The sequence below is a fragment of the Arachis ipaensis genome, chromosome B4, assembly GCF_059453495.1.
Source record: "Arachis ipaensis isolate K30076 ecotype BB chromosome B4, ASM5945349v1, whole genome shotgun sequence".
Taxonomy (NCBI): domain Eukaryota; kingdom Viridiplantae; phylum Streptophyta; class Magnoliopsida; order Fabales; family Fabaceae; genus Arachis; species Arachis ipaensis.
In genome coordinates, this window is record NC_142439.1 from 116,952,233 (window position 1) to 116,975,879 (window position 23,647).

The 23,647-nt window shown below is 31.3% G+C and overlaps 1 protein-coding gene across 1 annotated transcript; it reads right to left on the bottom strand.

The window, feature by feature from the left end:
- Positions 1-5,915: 5,915 nt before the first annotated feature.
- Positions 5,916-8,754, bottom strand: LOC107639680 (proteasome subunit alpha type-4). The gene is made up of 2 exons (XM_016343237.3): positions 8,596-8,754; positions 5,916-6,871 (listed from the first exon to the last, which is right to left on the bottom strand). Exon 2 carries the CDS (start codon positions 6,863-6,865, stop codon positions 6,113-6,115), a length of 753 nt encoding a protein of 250 aa, XP_016198723.1. The 5' UTR covers positions 6,866-6,871; positions 8,596-8,754; the 3' UTR covers positions 5,916-6,112.
- Positions 8,755-23,647: the final 14,893 nt, after the last annotated feature.

A 23,647-nucleotide genomic window follows, 5' to 3' on the forward strand; every position in this document is an offset into this window, starting at 1 on the left:
AATGTAACTTTTTCTTCTTTTTTTTTTAAATGAAGTACATTAAGTATAAAAAAATAAAAGTCATACTAATGCCGAGTACTATTAAGTTGTTAATATTAATTATTTAATATAGTCCTAATTTATAATATTTTTGTTTAATAATAATATGTGTTTTATTATGTATATAATGTGCTGAATAAAAAAAATATGAAGCATAAAAGCATACATTTATTGGCCAAATAATAATAATAATAATAATAATAATAATAATAATAATAATAAATCGAATTAATTTAATAATATTCACGAACAGTTAGTTACAGATATAGACTTGCATTATTTTCTTTTATCAATGTCTCTAAATAAAAAGTTTCTTCAGCTAATATTCACAAAACATATTTGTATTTCATTAATATCGATGTCTTTAGTCCCAAAAATACTTTTTCCATGGTACAAAGCTATCTATTACATGATATTAATCTCAAAAATCACTCCTTATTTGACTGTGGTGTATTCTGCATGGCCTGTCAAAATAAAAAAATCAAATCATTCGCATGCTATTAAATTCCAAAAGATATAAATTCATGGGAAAATATTATTTGAAAACTAAACATAAGATAGATAAATGACAATAAATCTTAATTACCTGTAGCAACTATCTATGACTGGAATGGGACAATATAAGGAAGTTTCATAGCTAGCAGAAGTATGGTTGTTATCTACTCCAAAAAATGTAGAACTTGAACCTTCCAAAGACATAGTCCATAATAGTATAATTTCAGAATGATTGAATTGGAAATATACTAAATTGAAAAATATGCATACCAGAATTATAGACTTTACTTATATCTTCTTGAGACAATTGTGGATTCTTTTTCTGACTCCAAAAGTGTATATTTTTAACATTTACCTCCACAGAAGAAGCTATTGGAGTCTGTTCATATAAAAAACAAAGTTAAAACTTACATATTAACTCAAAATACCGTGACATTAGTTGTTTAGTCTAGTAAGTAATAATAAATTCTCATGGTACCTGATCATTTAGAATACTAACAGATTCAACACCATCTTCAAATTCATCTTCGTTGAACATTCTATCATTATGTTGAACATCTTTTTCAGCAGTTGTTTCTATATATTTTCTTTTTGTGTGACCAGTTTGATTGCAATTAGAACATTGTCGTCTTTTATTTTCATCTTTTCGGACTTTTGGTGCACCTTTGGATTTTGCAACAGAAGGATCACCAACTTTCTTGCCTTTTTCCGGTGAAATAGTCTGCTCTAATTTTGCTTCCAAGTCTTTTGTCACTCTACAAATTTCATTCATTGTGTAGCGAAAATGAGATAATTTTCTGCCTCCTAAGTATATCATACGAGAACTACCAACTGATAATGCACCTATCCGCATCAGAATGCTCCTTTCTTCGTCCTCTTTTCCGTTTATGTTACCTTGATCATCGTCAATTTTTTTAACGTTTTTAGTCCATCTTTTCAATATAAGAGTTTCTGGCAATTCCTTGATCTGTTCCCGTTTCATCACACAAAACATATGAGAACATGGAATGCCATAACTATCCCATCTTTGACATTGACACACCATTTTCTGAGTATCTTGATCATATAAAACAATGTACTCATGATCAGGTCTTCCATACTTGATACATCATGACGCTCAAGAGAATGTAAACCTGTTGTGGGCACATGTTCTCCATTTATTGTTTTGAATTCAGCAACAATCTCATTATTTCTGTAGTCCCTTAAAGCACGTTCTAAGTTTTGCACCAATGCAAGTATACTATCCCTGAGTCAACAAAGCTTTAATGAAAGAATTTATGCCTTCACATCTGGATGTAGTTCTAAATCCAGCGCAGAACTTGCTACTCAAATAAGCAGAAATAAGCAGTAGCCCACTGTTCTTTCCTTCTATATTGTTTCTCTACCCAGTCGTTTCCCACAAGATTAAACCTTTCAACTATGTTATGCCAATACTCTTCAAATTCATCACATTCAAATTTGGCATACAAGCATTTCTTAAATTCCTCACGAAATTATGGGTCCTTAATATGCGATACTGCATTTTTATACAAATGCCAAGCACACAATCTATGGGTAGCATTTGGAAAAAAATTTTCAATTGCACTCTTCATGGCATTATCACCATCTGTTATGACAAGACTCGGATGCTTATTCATCATCGCCTCTGAAAAGTTATCTAGTAACCACTTGTATGATTTTGTTTGTTCATCTGCTAGCAAACCGAAGCCAAAAATACAAGTTTGGCGATGATGGTTTGTGCCTGAAAAGATAACTAGCGGCCTATTATACTTATTTTTTCTGTAGGTAGAATCAAATGCTAGAACATCACCAAAATATTGATAGTCAAATCGACTTAAATCATCCGCCCAGAATAAATGCTCCAATTTATCGTCATCTGTTAAACTATGTCTCACAATCATCATAGGTTCATCCTCTGCTTTTCCATGCAAATAATTAAGAGTTGCATTTACATCTCCTTCAATGATCTTTGAACGTAGATTTCTTTCAATATAGTTATCCAAATCTTTTTTTGTAAAACCAACAAATTCATAACCACCGGCTTGTCCAGCAATAAGACCCATGATCTTCGAAGGTGGGAGGCCATGTCTATGCATACTATCCACTTGTGGCTTGTCTGCATCTGTCATTGTACGATGATTTGAAATTTGGTGAACTAATTTAAGAGGTATCAAAGGATGGTTATGATCCTCTTCTGACTTTTCACATTGAACAACTCTTGTCAAGATAAATTGACAACATTGCATTACAATTTGTTCTGATCTCAGGCTTTTGCTTTCTTATCTTACTAGTAGTTGCATAGCATTTCTTCTCTCTCACACCTACTCTGTTGCACAAGAATTTACGTCGAACATACCAGTACTATCAGCAGCTGCATCCCCCTTTCGAACTCCAAACCCCACACACTTGGCATACCTTACATAACATATTCGTAAGCTTCTTCATAACTTACAAATTGTTGATTCAAAAAATCATTTGCACTCAAAACAGCTGCCTCCTTACCATCAGTAGTTTTATCATTGCGGTATTCATTTTCCTCCTCCTCTATATAACATTCATCATCTTCAGAATGTAACTTATAAAATTGACGAATTACAACAATGTAATCTCATGGTTTATTTTCTATTGTCCCGTATCCTTTCTACCAGCAACATAAATTTTTTTAACAAATAGACTAGAAAAATAAATGAGAAGAAATATAAAATTTAGTTCTAAACATCTTTTTAGTCATATACCTTACTAATATTATATAGGTCAAATTTTGTTATGATTTTTTTTTATCAAAGATAGGAGACTCAAACCCCAACCTCTTAATTGAGTATGGGGAGACTATGCCATTTGAGCTATAACTCATTGGCTAAAAATTTGGAAAGATAGGAGGCTCAAACCCGCAACCTCTTAATTGAGTATGAAGAGTCTATGCCATTTGAACTATTACTCATTGGCACAAATTTTGTTATGATTAATGTTAAAGTTTAAATTACTTTTAATAAATTGTTAATAATTTAAAATTTGTTTCTATAAAGTTAATAATTTGCTCACATGATTCTTTTCAAGAAAAAATATACACAAGTTAAACATGTACTAAGATAAAAATCTAAATCCCAAAACACTATTTTATTCTTTACAAATATTACTGTGGCAAAATTAAAAAAAATACTCAGACCTAGTATTACATTATAGTTATATTTGGAGTATTTTGGATTATATATGTTTTTTTATTTTAGTACTCATGGTTTAACCATATCAACTTTAAATTTATATATATATATATATATATATATATATATTTCATTCAAATTCAAGTGACTATAATTTAATATATGATGTTTGATTCTCAACTCTATATAGATAGTTGGGAAGGTAACAAAGCCCTATACTTTTCATTACAAAACTAATAAGCTTGAAAAAGATGGATTATTTTGCGAAAGAATTTTTGGACCTATAAAAAGTGGAATTTGTGTTTGTGGAAATTATCGAGTGATCAGAGAGGAAAAAAAAAGACAACAAAAAATTTTGCGAATAATGTGGGGGTAGAATTTGTTGATTCTCGGATACGTATCAAATGGGCTATATAAAACTCGCATGCCCAATAACCCATGTGTGGTATTTGAAACGTCTTCCTAGTTATATCGCGAATCTTTTGGATAAACCTCTTAAAGAATTAGAAGGTCTAATTTACTGCGATGTGTGATTTGATTAAAATTTTTATTGTACACATTTTGAACAATAAACTGTCATTCCAATCAATTGATTTGGGATGTCTCAGATCTGACGTGTATCTGGAAGTGAGCAACATGAAACTCAGAATTTTGGGTATAGGGAATATTTTCCATTTAATTGAAAAGTGGAATAGATCTATGGTTTAGTAACAAAGAAATATAAGCTTTACCTCGTAAAAAAAGACCTTTTGTGTGAATTTACTATAATTTCATTATTCCATTTCTTTTCTAAAGAACGAAATTTGTGTTCAAATCAGCAAAAGTATCATGGTTTTCGAAGTTTATCTATCGCATATAGGCTGATATAATAAGGACATCATGGCATAACCATCGAGGTTAAGTCTCGCCCTAAAAGATCATATGAGATAATACATAAGATAGACAAGCAAATCTATTTAGGGATACTCTTTTAATTTCAATTAAAAATGAAGGAGATTCTCCATTTGAGGAGGGTAGACTACTCAAAAATTTTATACCTCTTTTCTGCGATAATTGAGAAAAGGAGTTCATCAACAATGAAAAATTTTTGGGTTTTTCTTTAGTGATAACTTGAGTAAAGAGTAAAATTTTTTAGATTATTTGATTCTCCATTTTATAGAATTTGAACGCAAAAATTCATTATTCTTCATTTTGGACTTAATTATTTAAGCCGGATGAAAGGAAACTTTCATGTCCGATTTTGAAAGGGGGAGATCTCATTGATCCATTGGTTGGATCCTATCTAAATTTTTCGTTTGCTAGACCCGTCGTTAAAAAGCCTACTTTCTTACGATTACGAGGTTTATTCGAATATGAAATTCAATCCTAGAAATATAGCATACCACTTTTTTTTATTATACAGTGTTTCGATACATTTCGAAATAGAGAAATTTTTAGCCTAATTAATTTAAATTAATTAACTAATTAACTTATAAATTTTATGTATGAATATTCACTTGAGATTAATTAGTTAATTAATTTTAAAAAAATTATTCTAAAAAATTGTTAGAAAGATTTAATTATTAAAATATTGATTCTTAACTATTTATTTATTTATTTTTTATAATTTTTATATTAACAATTTTTATTTTTTTCTAAAATTTTAGTAATTTTTATTATTTATTTATTTATTTATTTTTTACTTTTATAATCTTTTGTCTTTTTTCTCGTTAAGTAAAAATCACAAAAATAAAAATACATAAATAATTAATAAAAATTACTAAAATTTTAAGAGAAATAAAATTTATCAATATAAAAATTATAAAAAATAAATAAATAAATAAATAATAATATATTTATCTCTTTATAAAAAGACTTGGTTCGTCTTTTTAAATATTATAAAAAAAATTTGTCTTTAATAATTTTAGTATTAAAGGTCCTTTTTAATAATTAAATCTTCCTAACGGTCCTTTAGAATAATTTTCCCTTATTTTAATCTTTTCACAAAAAATTGTTGAGTAAACAAGTTAATTAATAATTAAGTCACAACTAAATCCTCTTAAAAATTACAATAGAAAAACCCTTTAAAATATGCAAAGTACTTTTTCTTGTTTTCTTTAATTTGCAACTCCTTACCAATCATATTATTTTTACTTCTGTTTTGAAAAACGTATTTCTATCAACTACTAATTTCAGGCCCCGGGTTAGAAACTATAAATTGGAAGAACCAGTCCACAATAATGGACGCTAAACAATCACAGATGAAACGTCTATAAAGAGCACATAAATGTATACAAAGCCAACAGCATCACCAAGATGAAACATTTTATAACTTACAGTTTTAAGTAAACTTGGGACACACTGTCTGTAGTCTATTCCAAAAGGAATAAATGCACTGCATAGTAATAATCAAACTGCACCAAACATCGAACAACAAGCTAAGCAGTGTCAGTTGCAGGTTGGGTGACGCCAAACTTCACCAACAGCTTTGTCAGTGTCTCGGGGGAGCAAACTTGGTACTTGACCTTTCCAGAGGGCGCGAGGAAAACCTCTGCGAGTTCAAGCTTTTCTGAAGTTAGACTTGTGCTGTCCATAGTTTTGCTTAGCACCTTCAATGCAAGTTGAACTGCTTCTTCCCTTGTGATATCCTCCTTGTAGTCCTGTTTTAGTATTGACTGTGCCGCCTGGTTGTTTGCACCGATAGCTGCAGCTTTCCAACCACCGTAGTTCCCACTAGGGTCACTCATGTAAAGCTGAAAGCCAAAGTTTTTGTCCCACCCGGCAAAAAGGAACGAGACCCCAAATGGACGAAGACCACCGAATTGTGTGTAACCTTGCTTAGTGTCACAGAGAGACTGAACCAACTGCTCGACGGGCATTGGCTCTTGGTAAGCATATGTGTAGCGTTGTGCTTGGACTCTAGCAGTATTGATGAGAATGTTGGCATCGGACATAATTCCGGCCACAGCGCATGCAACATGATCATCAATCTTGTACATTTTCTCGGTGGAAGTTGAAGTTTGCAGCAACTTGGATGTGACCTTCTTTTCACCAACCAAAACAACCCCGTCTTTTGATAGGACCCCTATTGCAGTACCAGCATTCCCGATGGCCTCCATTGCATACTCCACTTGGTACAAACGTCCCTCAGGGGAGAAGATTGTTGTACGGCTATCATATCTTCGAGACATATTGATCTATGTATTATGTTCAAAGCCAAGATATAAAGAGAGTTGAATGAATAAAGTATGTCTTAAATAAAAGAAACAAATGAAAGGAACCAAGGAAAATTCACAATAAGGCATTAATGTAGAAGAGAAAAATAACCACCTGAAGTGGCTTCTAAATATCAAGAATTGATTTGAAACAATTTACAAGACCATTTCGTATGATTATTCAATCAAGACAAAATTGTGTACAAGATTTCCTTTCTCGAAGTCTTCACAGTAATTTAGTTTTGTAAACTACGGGGTTGTTTGAGTTGTGATTTTGGAGGTCAAGAGAAGGAAATGAAAGACTTCTAGTATTAAGTTTTGAACTTTTACATTACAAATCCTACCTTTCCATCCCCTCTAAAATCCCAATTTGCAAACAACCCCTAAGCGAATAATATTTGGCAGTAGACCACAAAAATAAGGAAACAGGGAAGATGGCATTCCCTGGACAATGGCGTGCACTTAACTAAAGTAATGGGGGATGTATGAATTCTCGAGAAGAGGGGAGCCGTGGTGGTCCCCCTGGAAAGACTTCCAACTAGAGGAAAGATTGGTTGATAGGGTTCCTCTAGATGGTGAGGATGTTATTGGTTGTGAACCATTATTGGGTTATTTACACAGAGGGAAACTTGAATGTAAGTAACATCAGCAAAGACACAGTTTCCTCCTTATGAAGTCCCTAGTCTAAACACAAAAACACAACTAAGATGGAATTTAGAACTTTGAGTCATACAAATAAACAAGGAGTCATTCTAGTCATATGACCGCAGAATAACACAACTCTACTTCTATACTAGTTATCCGAGAGATAATTAATCAACTCAACAGAACAAAACATAGTTGTAACATCATAACACAAGGTTACAACACCAGCATCAAATTTTGAAAATCACGTGACTTACACAAAAGCCAAGTCAACAATATATAATATATATATAGTTCGACAAAATAAACCCTCCAGGGGAAGATTAGAAGTAATATACAATTATTATCTTAGAAACTCCAAGAAATGACACTAATTCACAGTGTTTCCAACAAAGATATAGCTATTATCATTAAAAGGGCAGCGAAAGTGGCATTCTATAATCTCAACCGAAGCACGGCCTGATATCAATTCTGGGCTTATTGCATCTCAAACAACCTATGCAAAGAGATTCAGAACCAACAAAAGGCTACCTAGTGCACAAAAAACTAGAGAGCAGATCACTAGAAACATCCGGTTAACTGAATCAGAGACCCAAATTAACCACAGGACACACAATTAGAGCAAACTAATTCCAAAAGCAATAAATCACCATCCGCATTTAACAACTCAATTATCCAATCTCTTCCTGAAAACCTCGAAATTCTAATTTCAAGTACCAAAACCGCATTCTAAACTCGAAGCACAAAAAACTTCCATAATGCTAACTGAGACCCCACATCTAAGTTTTACACACTTTACTCACCGCAACCCATTTTCTGAGTATTGTTGAAGAAAATCGAAAGAAAATTTCGAACTTTTCCCCCAATTTTGACTTACCAAACTACAAATTAGCACTCACCACCACAAACCAAACTAGCACGAAGTCATACGAGTTCAACCAACCTTCACAACCATTACATGTTAAAAGAATTTAAAAAAAAAAAAAAAAAAGCAATTGAAACTACACAAACAAATCAGGTAGTGAGAGAGAAAGCCTAGCTGGTTTGGTAGTTTTGCGTACCTGAGCGACAAAGAGGGTCCAATTGAGTGTTCTCTCTTCTCCTCTGTGATCTGTGACTTCTGCTTGAGGGGTTAGGGTTCTCTTCTCTGCGTGTGTTTCGCAATTAGCAAAATTCTCAGGCTCGAACCAGAAATCCAGCCACTGGTTCAGAAGTATAGATATTTAATCGGTTCATTCAGGTTCAGCCGAATAATTAAATTAAGATAAGAGACCAAGATGGTACTAAAAATTTGTACGGCCTACAAAAATACTTCTAAAACATATCGACCACTGAAAAAACTTTTGAAAAAACAAAAATTATAATAAAATAATCAAATATTAAAAATATATTTTTAAAAAATTAAAAATTAAATTTTGATGTAGTTTATTATAATCATAATTAAAAAATATTTTTATTTTTAAAATTTGATAATTTTATATTAATTGAATTTTTAATTTTATTATTGTGAATGAAAAAAAATTAAAATTTTATGAATTGAATTTTGCTTAGATTTTTGTGTGTGTACTATTTTACTTTTTAAATAGTTATTCAAATACTTCATAAAAATTCAAGTCAAACAGAAACTTATTTGTTAAATACAAAATTTATTTATTATTTATTAAAAAATAATATTTTTTTATATTTTATCAAATTTTTAAAACATTTGAAAATTTATTTCATTATTTGTCACTCGTATCTTTTGAATTATTTTATCAAGTTTAATTTTAATACATTGATAGTGTAAAGCATTTTACACAATCGTGCAATTACATTCGTTTTTTTTTTTGTGACCATTCACGCGATCAATGTGAAAGGTAGTTATTTTCACTAATGTGACATTACGTAATTAGATACACGAGTCAAATTACTTTATTCTGACAGTGCATCAAAATTAAATTCTTATTTTATCAACTATATATTTTCATATATTTTTTTAGTAGTTTGTCTAACCAAATTATAATACAAAATAAATAATCAACTATATTAGATATACATAAAAATCTATCACTAATGTAAAATATATATTGAAATACAAAATAAATAATCAAAATATATTAGATGTGCCATCTAGGTTAACATGCTCTGCTAGGGTTTTAAACTTAACAGAGTTCCTGTGCCGTCAAGGTCAACGTCAAACTCTACAAAATTTTATATAAATCACATTTTCTCTCTTAATCTCTCCCACATATTTTCTTCATTTGGTGCATGGCGGATATAAGGGGATGTACGAGTGAGGACCAGAATGATAATCTTATACAATTGGAGGAGGAGGATATAAGGGAAGGTATCAACAGTTGCATTAATAGTTTGGTAGGCAAATTATTCACTGATAAATTATATTCTATAGGGACAATGGAGGGAGCATTGAGAGCAATTTGGGAGAGGTTGAAAGAGTTCTGGGTCATTAAGATTGGACACAACTAGTATCAGTTTTTTTTTAGAAAGAATGGGATGCGATGAGAATTAAAAAGGGATCCTAATGACTATTCAAGAATTATGCCTTGCATGTTCAAAGGTGAAAAGAGGGAGTGAAAATAGAGGAGCAACTGATTATCACAGTGTTGATATGGATCCAGTTTTGGGAAATTCCAGAATCATTAAAAACATTGGAAGTGGTGAGAAAATTGGAAAAAGAAATTGGAGAGTGGTTGATGTAGGTTTCTTTGATATCAAGGGTAGAGAAACAAGAATTACTAAGCATGGTGGAAATCGATAGTACTCGACTAGTTAAAGACTCATTGAGGGTGGTTGGCCTTGATAAGGATCCAATTGTAGTAGTGCTGAGATATGAGAGATTAGGGACAGTATGTGCCTATTGTACTAAGATAAGCTATGATCACAAAAATTGTAATCGGATGTTGGAAGACATAAAGAAAGATCGGCTGCAAGAAGACAAAATAGGTGAATGAGTAAGAGCGGACCAAGTCGGAATAAAGGTGAAGCTGAAGGAGAATGAGAAAACAAAAGGAGAAAGAGGGTTCCATAACTCCCAACCTTTTAGGTGCAAAAAATCACTACCAGACTGTCTCATTGATGGATTTTCAAGTCTAAATTTCAATGATAAAGGCATGGATAATATGAGGGAGAAAATAATAGTTGAAAGAGATAATGAAGGTGAAAAGGAGAATGTATGGAGATATAGAAAGGTAGTGGCTGCAAATGAAAAGTAGAAATTGCTACAGTATCAAAATAGTAATTCAGCTGAAACAAATTCAAGAGATATTCTGATTGAAATAAACTATAATAAGATGTCCAACCGTGAATACAATGGCAAGTTTAAAAGAGTGAAACAAATGGCTAGAATGGGACAAGAAGGGTTAGAGCAGCGGAGTGAAATGAAGAGAAGGGCAAAGGAGGATATAGAGATGGAGTTGGTCGATCGGAGTATGGATATTGCTAAAATAGAAAAACTGAAGAAGGTGGAGGGTGCCAACCTTTTAGTGGCACTCGTAGCACCATGGGAGTCCTTATGTGGAACTGTCGGAGTTTGGAGAGACCCCTAACAGTCCACAACCTTAAAGAGATATGCCAATCTCACTCCCTCGAGGTAATTTTTCTCTGTGAAACTAAAAATCAATCTCGAAATGTTAAGCGAAAATTCAGATCATGTGACTATTCAAGTTTCACAATTGTGGATCCAATAGGCTTATCAGGAGGTATTGCTCTTGCATGGAAAGATTATGTGAAGGTAAGAATTATTGAATAAAAATTCGTTTTTAATATTGACTCAAGTGAAGGACGAAAACAAGAATTTAGTATAGAGGCTTGTAACTGTGTATCTAAGCACCAATGAGCAGACACATTTGAGGCAGTTTGAGGATCTTTCGATCTAGCTCTAGCAATTTAATGGTAATTTCATTTATTTTTGGTGATTTTAATGCTATTAGGAGTCAAGAAGAGGAGGGAGAAAATATTTATTTAGTTGTTTTCATTGACAATTTTAATATATTCATTGATGACAATCATATTATGAAATTAGGAATGATAGGCCAACGATACACATGATCTAACAGAAGGACTGGAGATGATTTAATTAAGGAATGACTTGATCGATTCATGGCTGGACAGGTCTAGAGGAATAACTATGATGCTACAGTGGTTAAAAGGTTAGCTGAGGTGGTGTAGGGTGGAAGAGGTAAGAAAAATTATCTTGGAGGCTTGGGATATAGAATTTCAAGGCTCTTCTATGTTCTCTCTGGCCAAAAAATTGAAATTATGTCGTCACAGACTAGTTCATTAACATCAACACACTCGAGCTAACTCAAAGAACGCTATTGAAAACTTAACCTTAAGAATTGAACAGTTGAGAAATGAAAATATTCATGGAGGGGTTGAATTGATTGACTTGAAGAATAAATTAGAAGATGAGTTCAATAAGAAGGAGAGTTATTGGAAAGAGAAGTCGAGATGCAAGTGGCTCGAGGAAGGGGATAAAAACACAAAGTTCTTTCACCAAAAGTTTCAGGCCAAAAACCAGAAAAATAAAATCTGGAAATTAACGAGAACTAATGGTAAAATAGTTTCGGACCCTGAGAGTATTACACTAGTGGTTGAAAATTATTTTAAAAGATTTTTTGAGTTGCTGACCAGATGGATCCTGAAAATATTTTTGATGATTTTCAACGCTTCGGTTACAGCTTCTACGAACCGGAGGCTGACGAAACTTGTATCTTTGAAGGAAACAAAGCGGGCTCCGTTCAATGTTTGTACTCAAAGCGCTCCAGAAGATGATAATTTTACTGCAAAAGTTTTCAAGTATTATTGGGATATAATAGGAGCAGATGTATACAAGGCAGTGGCTAGTTTTTTTTTTGGAACAATTCTCAAAAGTCTTAACCATACACAAATCTGCTTGATTTCCAAAATATCTTATGTCAGAGATATGACACAGGTCAGACCTATGAGAGCAACTCCAATAGTACAAAAGTAGAGTTTCTTCTCTAACATAAAAGAACTTTGAAGCATTGAAGTGAGAAAGTATTAAGTTCCTTCATGCGGACCAAGAAAAAGAATCCCTCTTCAGAGAAACTCTTACAATCTAATGGAATCTTGACACATGACAAATTAATTAAAAAAATATATTAAAATATATAATATATATTAAAATAATAATTAAATTATAATTAATTTATTAATAACTATAATAATTATTAATTATATTAAATAATTATATCTTTATTTAATTAAATATTTACATTAATGATTTATATTAATTATTTAAATCATAATTAATATAAATAATTATATTAAATCATATTGAATATTATTTATATGGTTATATTAAATTATAATTAATTAAATTTGTTTACATAAAAAAATAAATTTAATTTTTACACCTTATAAAATATTCTTTGGTTGGGTTGCTTACTTTTATTTATAAGAGTAAAGTATCGTTTTTGTCCCCAACGTTTGGGATAAGTCATATTTGTGTCCCTAACGTTTAAATCGTCCTATTTGTATCCTTAACGTTTATAAAAGTGATTCAATGTTATCCTATCATCAATTATACTAACAAATCAAATTATATTTTTCAATTATTCTCACTTGATGTATTCATTCTCAATTAGGTCTCACTTGGATGTATTTGATTTTAATATTATACCCACTATTTGTGTTTAGATTTAATTATATCCCTAGAAAAGTGAATTATGTAAATGTTGTAGGAATTAGTTTCAACATTTGATGAGCTATTTTTTGGAGTAGATCATCGATTTTATCCCAGACATTTGTATTCTAACTTCAAGAAGAGATTTTTAAAACTCAAACTAAAGCGCTCATGATTGTAATTGACGGCAGGATAACATTGAATCACTTTTACAAACGTTAGGGATACAAATAGGACGATTTAAACGTTAGGGACACAAATAGGATTTACCCCAAACGTTGGAGACAAAAACGATACTTTACTCTATTTATAAAATTTGAAATACTAACCACATTACAAAACTAACTGTTGTAAAATTAACCATTGAAAACTAGTTGTTACTATGTTACCGTTATTATTAATAAATTAATATTTTATTACTCTATATATACTACTTACATACACTTCTATTCTCCAAAAAATGTTAGGACAGGAAGATTTTGCACCATACCATCAATTTATCCAAAGAAATACCCAACTTTAAAATAGGTAGCAGCATAGACAGTTAAAGAGGACTTGATTGAATACATATGGTAATTTCACAATGCTTGTCGTCAACTATAGAACTTAACTATGTTTTTTTATATTAAATAATTTTACAAATTAGTTTAATCTCGAATTATATATTGTGTATTGTTGTTATATATGAATTTTTTTTAATATTCATATTTTTTAATAGTGAATTTTTTAATTTATAACTTTAAATAATATTATTGTAAAACAAATAGTAACTACATTAATTTTAATTATTTTAATTAATTAATTAAGTGGGAGAAAAAGAGAGAGATGCTTTGAGTTCCTAATTACTATTTATGATGCAAAATCTAATATGAAATTACTTTTTATGACAGGTGGGCTATAAATAAGGATTGGGATGAGTTCCCTATTGGAGATGGTCTAAGCCTCTCTTCAATGTTTTATAAGATTTTATCAAAGATTCTAATTCATAGTTTATAGAGCTTCATGAATAAATTAATAAGCCCAAATCAGAGTGCATTTCTAAAAGACAGACTTATATTTGACAACATCTTTATCGCTTATAAATGTATACACTATCTGAAAACAAAAAAATTTGGGCTGAAAAGTGAAATGGTAGTTAAACTAGATATGAGTAAAGCCTATGATAGAGTTGAGTGAAATTTTTTTATAGTTTATTATGCAAAAAATGGATTTTGGTACTAGATGGATTTCTTGGATAAAAGAATTAGTCAATACTGTTTCTTACTCTGTTCTTGTAGAAGGTCAACCATATGGCTACTTTAGGCCAACAAGGGACATCCGTCAAGAAAATCTCTTGTCTCTATATCTTTTTCTATTTTATGTAGAAGGTCTTTCCTATTTATTACACAAAGTAGAGCAGAACAAGACAATTCAAGGTATCCAGATTCATAGAAGATCCCCAAGAATCAATCATTTACTATTAGCAAATGACTCTATCTTATTCTGTAATGCCACGAAAGAATCAAGTACAAATTTATTGGTTGTCCTCTATGAATATGAGATAATTAGTGGTCAGAAAGTTAATCTTAACATGTCAGTAGTTTTCTTCAGTCAGAATATCTTTATAGAAAGAAGATTCCAGTTAGCTTCTATTCTTAACATTGGGCACGTTGGGACTCAAGATAAATAATTAGGCTTACCGTTAGTCACCCAGAGATCAAAGAAAGATACCTTTGGCCTATTAAAGACAAGGTTTACAAGAGGATACAATCTTGGAAACGGAATCTTTTATCTGTAAGAGGGAGACATGAATTTATTAAAGCGATTGGGAAGGCAATACCGATTTATACACTGTCATGTTTTAGATTGCCAGATTCAATACTTGATGATATTCATTGTATTCTGATGTAATTTTGGTGGGGTCAGAGAGGGTCAAAGCGCAAGATGGCATAGATAAGTTAAGATGTCATAGATAAGTTAAGATGTCATGACTAAACCGAAGAAGGAAGGGAAACTGGGCTTTAAGGATCTGTGAGCATAGAATTTAGCCCTACTTGAAAAACAGCTCTGACACATTACTATTAAACCCAACTTCCTGCTTGCTCAGCTACTGAAAGAAAAATACTATAGATATACTTTTACTCTTCAGGCGAAGAAAGGGTTTTATCTTTCATGGGGTTGGAAGAATATTTTGGAAAGAAAAAAAAAGTTGAGAAGGGTCTGAATTGAAATGTAGGAAATGGTTCTAACGTCTGAAGTTGGTAAGATCCCTGGCTACACCCCATACCCATTCTATATCAGCCACAACAATAACCCAGATACAACAATATTTTGGGTGAAAGACTTAAACAGCACAAAAACAGTGGAATAGGAAGTTAATTGAAGATACCTTTCCTACAGAGATCAGTGCTCGCATCATATCCACTCCATTAAATACTGAAGGTGTTGATAAATTACAATGGGTTGGAAACAAAAAGAAGCAATATGAAGTCGTTTCAGGATATTTGGTGGCCTATAGTTTCAATCATGCACCCATAGAGCAAATACTCCCTTTGATCCGGAACACAACATCTGGAAGAAAATTTGGGGAATTAAAATTCAATCTAAGATACAAATTTTTATTTGGAGGTCATGCCACAAAAAATTACTAGTGTTGAGTCTCTTCCATCGTCGCTTCTCGACAACCTCTTTTTGTGCCCCAGATATCGTTTAGAGAATGAGTCAATCATCCATTGTTTGCTTTATTATAGACCTGATGATACGTGCTTCAAATATTCATAATATGAAGAAATCAAATATTATTTAATAGTTATTAGGATATTTTGATGTATTTTGATTTTTGTTTATTTAGTTACTAAATTGGGCTTTATGTTTGTGGGCTGTAGAGTTTTTTTTTAACCTAATAAGAGGTTATAAATACCTCTTTAGCTATTGTAGTCATAATATTAAGTGATTAGAGGTGCCAAAACACTTTTTTGATTTCGTGATGAAACCTTGGTGTGGACAAGTGAGGTTGAGTGAGTCCCTCTCTTGTTGCACGAGAAATTGGGTAGAAGGTTAAGAAATTCCTTCGATTCAATTCTCAAATTATAATATAGATAAATTAGGTTGAGGAGTCCATCTATTGTTACATAAAAAAAATTGGATAAAAAGTAGAGTGATTCTCTTTGTATTCAATTTCAATCTATCTTTTTTGTTTTTGTTTGAAATTGAATACACAGAGAATCACTCTACTTTTTATTCAATTTCTTGATATAACAAGAAAGAGACTCTTCAACCTAACTTGTCCACATCATAGTTTGATAATTGAATCGAAATGACTCCTCAATCTTCTACCCAATTTTCCGTGCAACAAGAGAGTGACTCACTCAATCTCATTTGTTCACACCATAATTTCATCACGAAACCAAAAAAGTGCTTTGGCACCTCTAATCACTCAATATTGTGACTACAATAGCTAAGGATGTCTTTATAACCTCTTATTAGGTTAAAACAAAGAAACTCTAAAGCTCACAAACATAAAGCCCAATTTGGTACCTAAATAAACAAAAATCAAAATGCATCAAAATAACCTAATAACTATTAAATAATATTTGATCTCTTCATATCACGAACATTTGAAGCATGTATCATTCTCTTCCTATTCAAAAAACATTCGTCTCCGAATCTTGTAGCTGAAAAACTAGTATATGAAAAAAGTATAAAGAAGATATTTTCTTTTTATTTTATTATATTTTTATATTTTTCTCCTTTTTAAAATTTTTTTTTTGCACTATATGCTTTTTTTTAATTTTTTAAAATATAAAATTAACAAGAACGACAGAATAATAATAAAATACAAACAAGAAAGATAAGAACATAAAGAAGGACATGAGCACGTTGGACTCTTTTTTTTTATTTTTTTTATACAAAAAGAATAGCCATAGATTAATAAGGATTAATCTAATACCTGAGTTTTGATACCAAATGATATATATAAAAAAAGAAGCTAAACAATATAAGAATTGAAATTGAATAGAAAAGATAAATTGTAATTGAAATGAAACAATAAAGATAAATTGAAATTGAATATAAATAGAATCACTCTACTTTCTATCAAATTTCTTGACGCAACAAAAAAGGAACTCCTCAACCTAACTTGTCCGCATTATAGTTTGGGAATTGAATTCAAGGGACTCTTCAACCTTCTACCTAATTTCTCGATGCAACAAGAGAGGGACTCACTCAACCTCACTTGTCCACATCATAGTTTCATCATGAAACCAAAAAGTGATTTGGTACCTCTAATCACTCAATACTGTGACTACAATAACTAAGAATGTATTTATAACTTCTTATTAAGTAAAAATTAAAAAATTTTAAAGTCCACAAACATAAAGCCCAATTTAATAATTAAATAAATAAAAATTAAAATACATTAAAATAACCTAACAACTATTAAATAATATTTAATTTTTCATATCACAAACATTTAAAATACGTATCATCTGCCCCTATTATTTAGAACGCTTTCCCCTTTGTTGGAGCTTTTATATCAAGTGAGTACTCTAATTTTGCTAGCTGGTGGTACTCTGTGTTCAATGGTGACCTTAATGATGAACCTTCATTAGTACTTTTTACTGCCCTTTATTTTTAAATTTAGAAATCCCAAAACTTATAATTTTTTTAAGGAAAAGAAACCACATCAGAAGCTATCCTAGCAAATAGCAATAGCAGGAACTTACCTTCGAAGATGAAGCCAGATGCAGTTAATTTCTTTTTTTTCTCGAGAACCTTCCTTTGTCTTTAGTTATTCGATCTATTTAATGAGTTTTTATTGTTTTAATGGAAAATATAGTGAGAATTTAAAATTCTCAGTAGATATGATAATTTTTTTTGGTTTCCATTAGTCACATAAAATATCGTGGTTATCACAATTATATAAAAATAATTATTTTAATACAACGTAAAAATATATATATATATATATATATTTTTTTTTTTTTCTTTTCATTTTTTTTATTTGTTTGTCTCACATATAAAAGTTTTATTTTTTGATGTCTCTCATAATTGTGACAACAAAACAGGAACTACAACTTACCAACCAAAGCTTCTTGTCTTTTTAACTGTTGATAGTTCGTCTTATGTATTTATTTTTAGCATAATTAATTAAAGTATAATATTATGTTATGCCAATTTAAGTAATAAAATAAACTAATAATAATAATAATTAACGCAACATGTGTAACACCTTAATATTTTTAAATTAAATTTGAGCTTTATTTAGATTATATTAATTATTGATACTCAAATTTTACGAAATTTTTGAAAAATAAAATCTTTATATAAACTAATTTATAAAAAAAATAATGGATAACCAATTTTCATTAAAATTATTACTAGTTGAAAAATTTAAGTTAATCTAATGATACTAATACAAAAAATAACCGTATTAAATTATAAAGACAAAAACAATAACAAATTTATATTAAATAATCATAAAACAAAAAAAATCATAATCATAATTATACTCACTCAATAAAAATAAAATAAGACAAAAAAAAAAAAACCACACAATTCTCTTTGAGGACAATTCGTCCTATCAAAACATCACCACCACCTAAAAATGAGTGCTCTGTATTTTATAACATCACCCACCTCTAAACCTCCATGATTTTTTGGGCTTTAAATCATTTTCCATTTTATTGTTGGTAGGCCTCTACTTCCATCAGGCTTACCCTAGAAAAATCTTGATTGCAAAGATACAATTTTTGCTGCCACCTGTTTAGGAACATTAAACAATATGCAAATCAATGATTAACCATTAACGATTTGGTTTTGTATTACACGATTCCATCATCCCATTGGAAAGAAAAATTTAGCAATACGCAAATCTAACAACCCTTATATCATATGAAGCACGGACACTTTGTTGAGTTGTTGTGTTCGCGTGTCGGACACATTTTGGATACGACACTCATCGATACTCGTTCGATACGCGTGTCTGCCGTATCTAACTGGTGCGGAATTTATAACCACAAACTAATCGGCAAGTGCACCGCATCGTACCAAGTAATACCTCAGGTGAGTGAGGGTTGATTCCACGAGGATTGATGAATCAAGCAACAATGATTGAGTGATTGGCTTAGTCAGACAAACAGAAAATGGTGTTTGAAGGTTCAAAAGCATTAACAGTAATTTCAGAGAATTAAAAGCAGACAGTAAATTGAAGTGAATAATATATGAGAAAACAGTTAAGGCTTCAGAGATATCTATTTTCCGGATTGACTTTTCTTACTAACTATTTTAATCATGCAAGATTCAATTCATGACAAACTATATATGACTAAGCCCTAATTCCTTAGACCTTCTTAGTCTACTCTAACTTTCATCAACCGCCAATTATTTGGTCACTTAATTCCAATTAGAGGATGAAGTTCAATTCTAGTTTATATGCCACAGAAACTCTAATTACCCAAATATAAAAGGATTATACGTCACGTATCCCGTTAAGTCCAGATAATTAGAAGTTTAGGAGAAATTATTTTCAAGCTGTTGTTTAAGTAAAGAGCTTTTCCAAGTTATACAAGAACTCAATTAGAACAAGGGTCATACTTCCATTCCACCCAAATTCATAAGATAAAGAACGAAAACAATTCTTGAAATAGAAATCAATACATGAATTAAAATAGAAAAATAATAGTATCAATCCATACAATAGATAGAGCTCCTAACCTTAACAGTGGAGGTTTAGTTGCTCATGGTTTAGAGAGAAAACTAGGATTCTGAAAAACTGTAAATTGCAGAATGAGGTAGAAGAGAAGAGAGGATCCCTGAAGGACTGATTCTTTTCCCTTTTATATCTAATTCTAATTAATGTAAAATATATTTTCTAAAAATTAAATAATATCTTTTCCTAATTATAAATAACATAAAAATTAAATCAAAATTAATTAATTTCAGCGCAGCTTTGTACGAGTGCTTGGGGACCACTTGGGGCATTTGGATCCATACTGAACTTGGAAATTCCCAAGTTCAGCGTGGAGGAGGCAGCAGCGTTTTGCTTGTTTCCCTTTGAGTCCACGCTGAACTTGGAAATGTGGTGCATGCTTCCCTGGGAGCTTTCAAGTTCCACGCTGAACTTGGCAGGGGCCAAGTTCAACGTGGAGGAGGCAGAGGTTGCTGGAGAAGAAGTATGCACTATTATATATCGTTGGAAAGCCCTGGAAGTTAGCTTTCCAATGCCGCTAAAATCACATCCATTAGATCTCTGTAGCTCAAGTTATTCTTGTTTGAGTGCAAGGAGGTCAGGATTGACAGCATCATTCGCTTTCTCCCTTTTCTGCTACAAAACTCCGTCAAATCCCTCCGAATGCTACCTGAAATAAATAGAATTGTGCACAACTCAAAGTAACATCTATAGTGGCCAAAAGATATTTAAATTTTGATTAAACTTAGCAATTCAAGTGCAAATTCACAAGGAAAAGATAGATAAGATGCTCACGCATCACAATACCAAACTTGAATTGTTGCTTGTCCTCAAGCAACCAAAACTAATATAGGCCTAGGATGTGAATTTGTATGAGAGTGAATGTCCGATTAAGCTCGTGTCTCTTCTTGAAACGGGGTTTACAACTGCAATACTGAATAGGGTTGGCATCTCACGATCCTTTGAATAAGAAGAATGTTACTGTCATCTGGAATTAGAATCCGAATAATATTATGAATTCTCTAGTCTTTTATACTTCAGTTTAATCCTTGAACACAGCAAATTTCCTTTTGGTGCTTTGCACCTTGAGCCTAGCCGTGACTTTAAATGTTTTATCTCAATGGTTACTTAACACAAAAACACCACAAGCACTTAACTGGGAAACTCTCTTTAAGTTCTAATTTTTCTTTCAGTTACTCCCAGAAAGTGGTGCTCAAAGCCTTGGGCATACTCTGCTAAATGCATTTGGTCTCGACTCTAAATATTTTGTCTCAAGGATTACTTGACACAAGAACACCACAAGCATATGACTAAGAAAACAACTCTTTGAGCTTTTAATCATGTCTGACCTCCTTAGTCTTTGATGCTCAGAGCCTTGGACCTTGCTTTTATTTTTCTTTTGCTGTTTCTTTTGCTTCAAGGATTAAGCTTTCACTAATTTCAGAGAAGTCATAATAGTTCTCTAAATTCATGTTCCTTATACATCAACATCCTTTGATTTAAATTCAAATATGCACTGTTCATATCATGCATTCAAAATCACAAATAATACCACCACATTTAAGTAAATAAGACTATTATTCAATATAACTCAATCTCTCATGCAATACATCTTTTTCTTTCTTTTTTTTCTCAAGCTCAGTGAGTAATACATGAGACATCCTTCAGAATAAAAATCAAGTAGCAAAATAAATAGTAAATTGAACTAGAACTTAGAAATTGAAATAACAATTGATCATGCAATAACAAAAACAAAACAGCAGAAAACCAGAACATAACATAGTAAGAACGGGAAGGAATAAAGAATGAAAGTGTTGGGAATAAGGAGTATGACCACAATCCAATCAACCACGTGTCAAATAATTTGTTATTGTTATTATATTAAAATGTTAATATAATAAGGTCCTTGATTAAGTTTAGAGATATATCATTGTGATAGTGATCATAATATTGAGAGATAAATCTTCTATAATTTAATCTAAATTGTTCTTAGTCGTAGGATTATTAAAAAGGACATCAATAATCCGGAAAGATCAATATATATATAATGGTCTTCATTGGATGAAGATTAATAGATCTCATTTATTAAATTATATATATAAATGGTGCATATAGAGATATGACCATTGAACTGACTCACTTTGAGAATTCCTAATGGTTATAATTACCGCATATTTGTCAATAGGATATTCTCAAGATGAACATAGTAATAGAGTTTCCTTTGACCTGCGACTATCATAGTAATTAACAATGTATTTATTATACTTTGATTCCGGACACCTAATACCCTATGGTGCTAGTTGAATGGATATTTGGTATGATTTAAATACTTGTAGAATTAATGATTAGTCAGTAAGGAATCCGTCAACTCTCGGTAAAGAGTTTGAGCTCTGATTATAATGACTGAGATGAATAAAACCTTGGCCAATGGGATTGAATGAATGAAGAAATGAGTTTCTTAGGTCATTCACAGTTCATTATAATAATGGTAACAAGTTAGAGTTTGACAATTAAACCATACTCTAAGGGTTAACCAAGACCTGGAAAGATGGAAGGAATTATACTTTGTTCTTCTGAGGTTCTTAGTAAAAATATATTACTTCATACTATCGGGTCGTTGAGCAGTGTTGCTAGACGCCAACCTTGATTAGTAAATTTAGTATGACTAATTTACTACCCGCTTAGTATTGAACCTATGGGGTCACACACTAACGAGTGTTCTAATCTTTGCTATAGAATTATTTAATTATTATTTTGATTTGATCAAATAAATAATTATATTAATTTAAATAGAATATTATTATATTCTTTGCTAGCACCAAGAATATAATAATAGTATGATAATTGAGAATATTAAATGAGATTTGAGAATAATAGGTTATTCTATTTTTTAATTTGGATGAGATCCTAACTGATTCTGTTTCAAATTGAGTTACGATATGATTCATAAATTTGAAGGATTCAGATTTAGAATTTTAAGATATGATTTAAATTTGAATTGAGATTCAAATTTAAAATCAGTAACAAATCTTATACTATATATATGTATGCCAAGAGTAGAGGAATGTGACAGAGACAAGAATAACAAGAGTTTTATTCCGTTACCTCTACACACATAAACGTATGTGAGCCTGATTCTTGGAGAAGAATTTTATGGCGTGCAAAGAGTTTCAAGAGGTTTCTCAATTTAGATCAGATGTCCATTGGTCAAGGAGTTGACAGCAAAGGTTGGTCTCGGTATGGATACACATAGCGCCTTCGTACCATCGAAGGAGAAAGTGATTTTTACTAGCGTACACAGGTATTTAGATCTGATCTATATATTGTATATTATTGGAATAAATTTTAAGCACAAAATAGATCTTTAAGGATTACTTTCTTTTCTTCCGCTGCGTGTTATGAACACATAGTAATCCTTCAGTAAAGAAAAGAAAGTAATCCTTAAAAATCTATTTTGTACTTAAACTTTATTCCAATAATATACAATATATAGATCAGATCTAAATACCTGTGTACGCTAGTAAAAATCACTTTCTCCTTCGATGGTACGAAGGCGCTATGCGTATCCACACCGAGACCAACCTTTGCTGTCAACTCCTTGACCAATGGACATCTGATCTAAATTGAGAAACCTCTTGCAACTCTTTTCACGCCATAAAATTCTTCTCCAAGAATCAGGCTCACATACGTTTATGTGTGTAGAGGTAACGGAATAAAACTCTTGTTATTCTTGTCTCTGTCACATTTCTCTACTCTTGGCATACATATATATAGTATGAGATTTGTTACTGATTTTAAA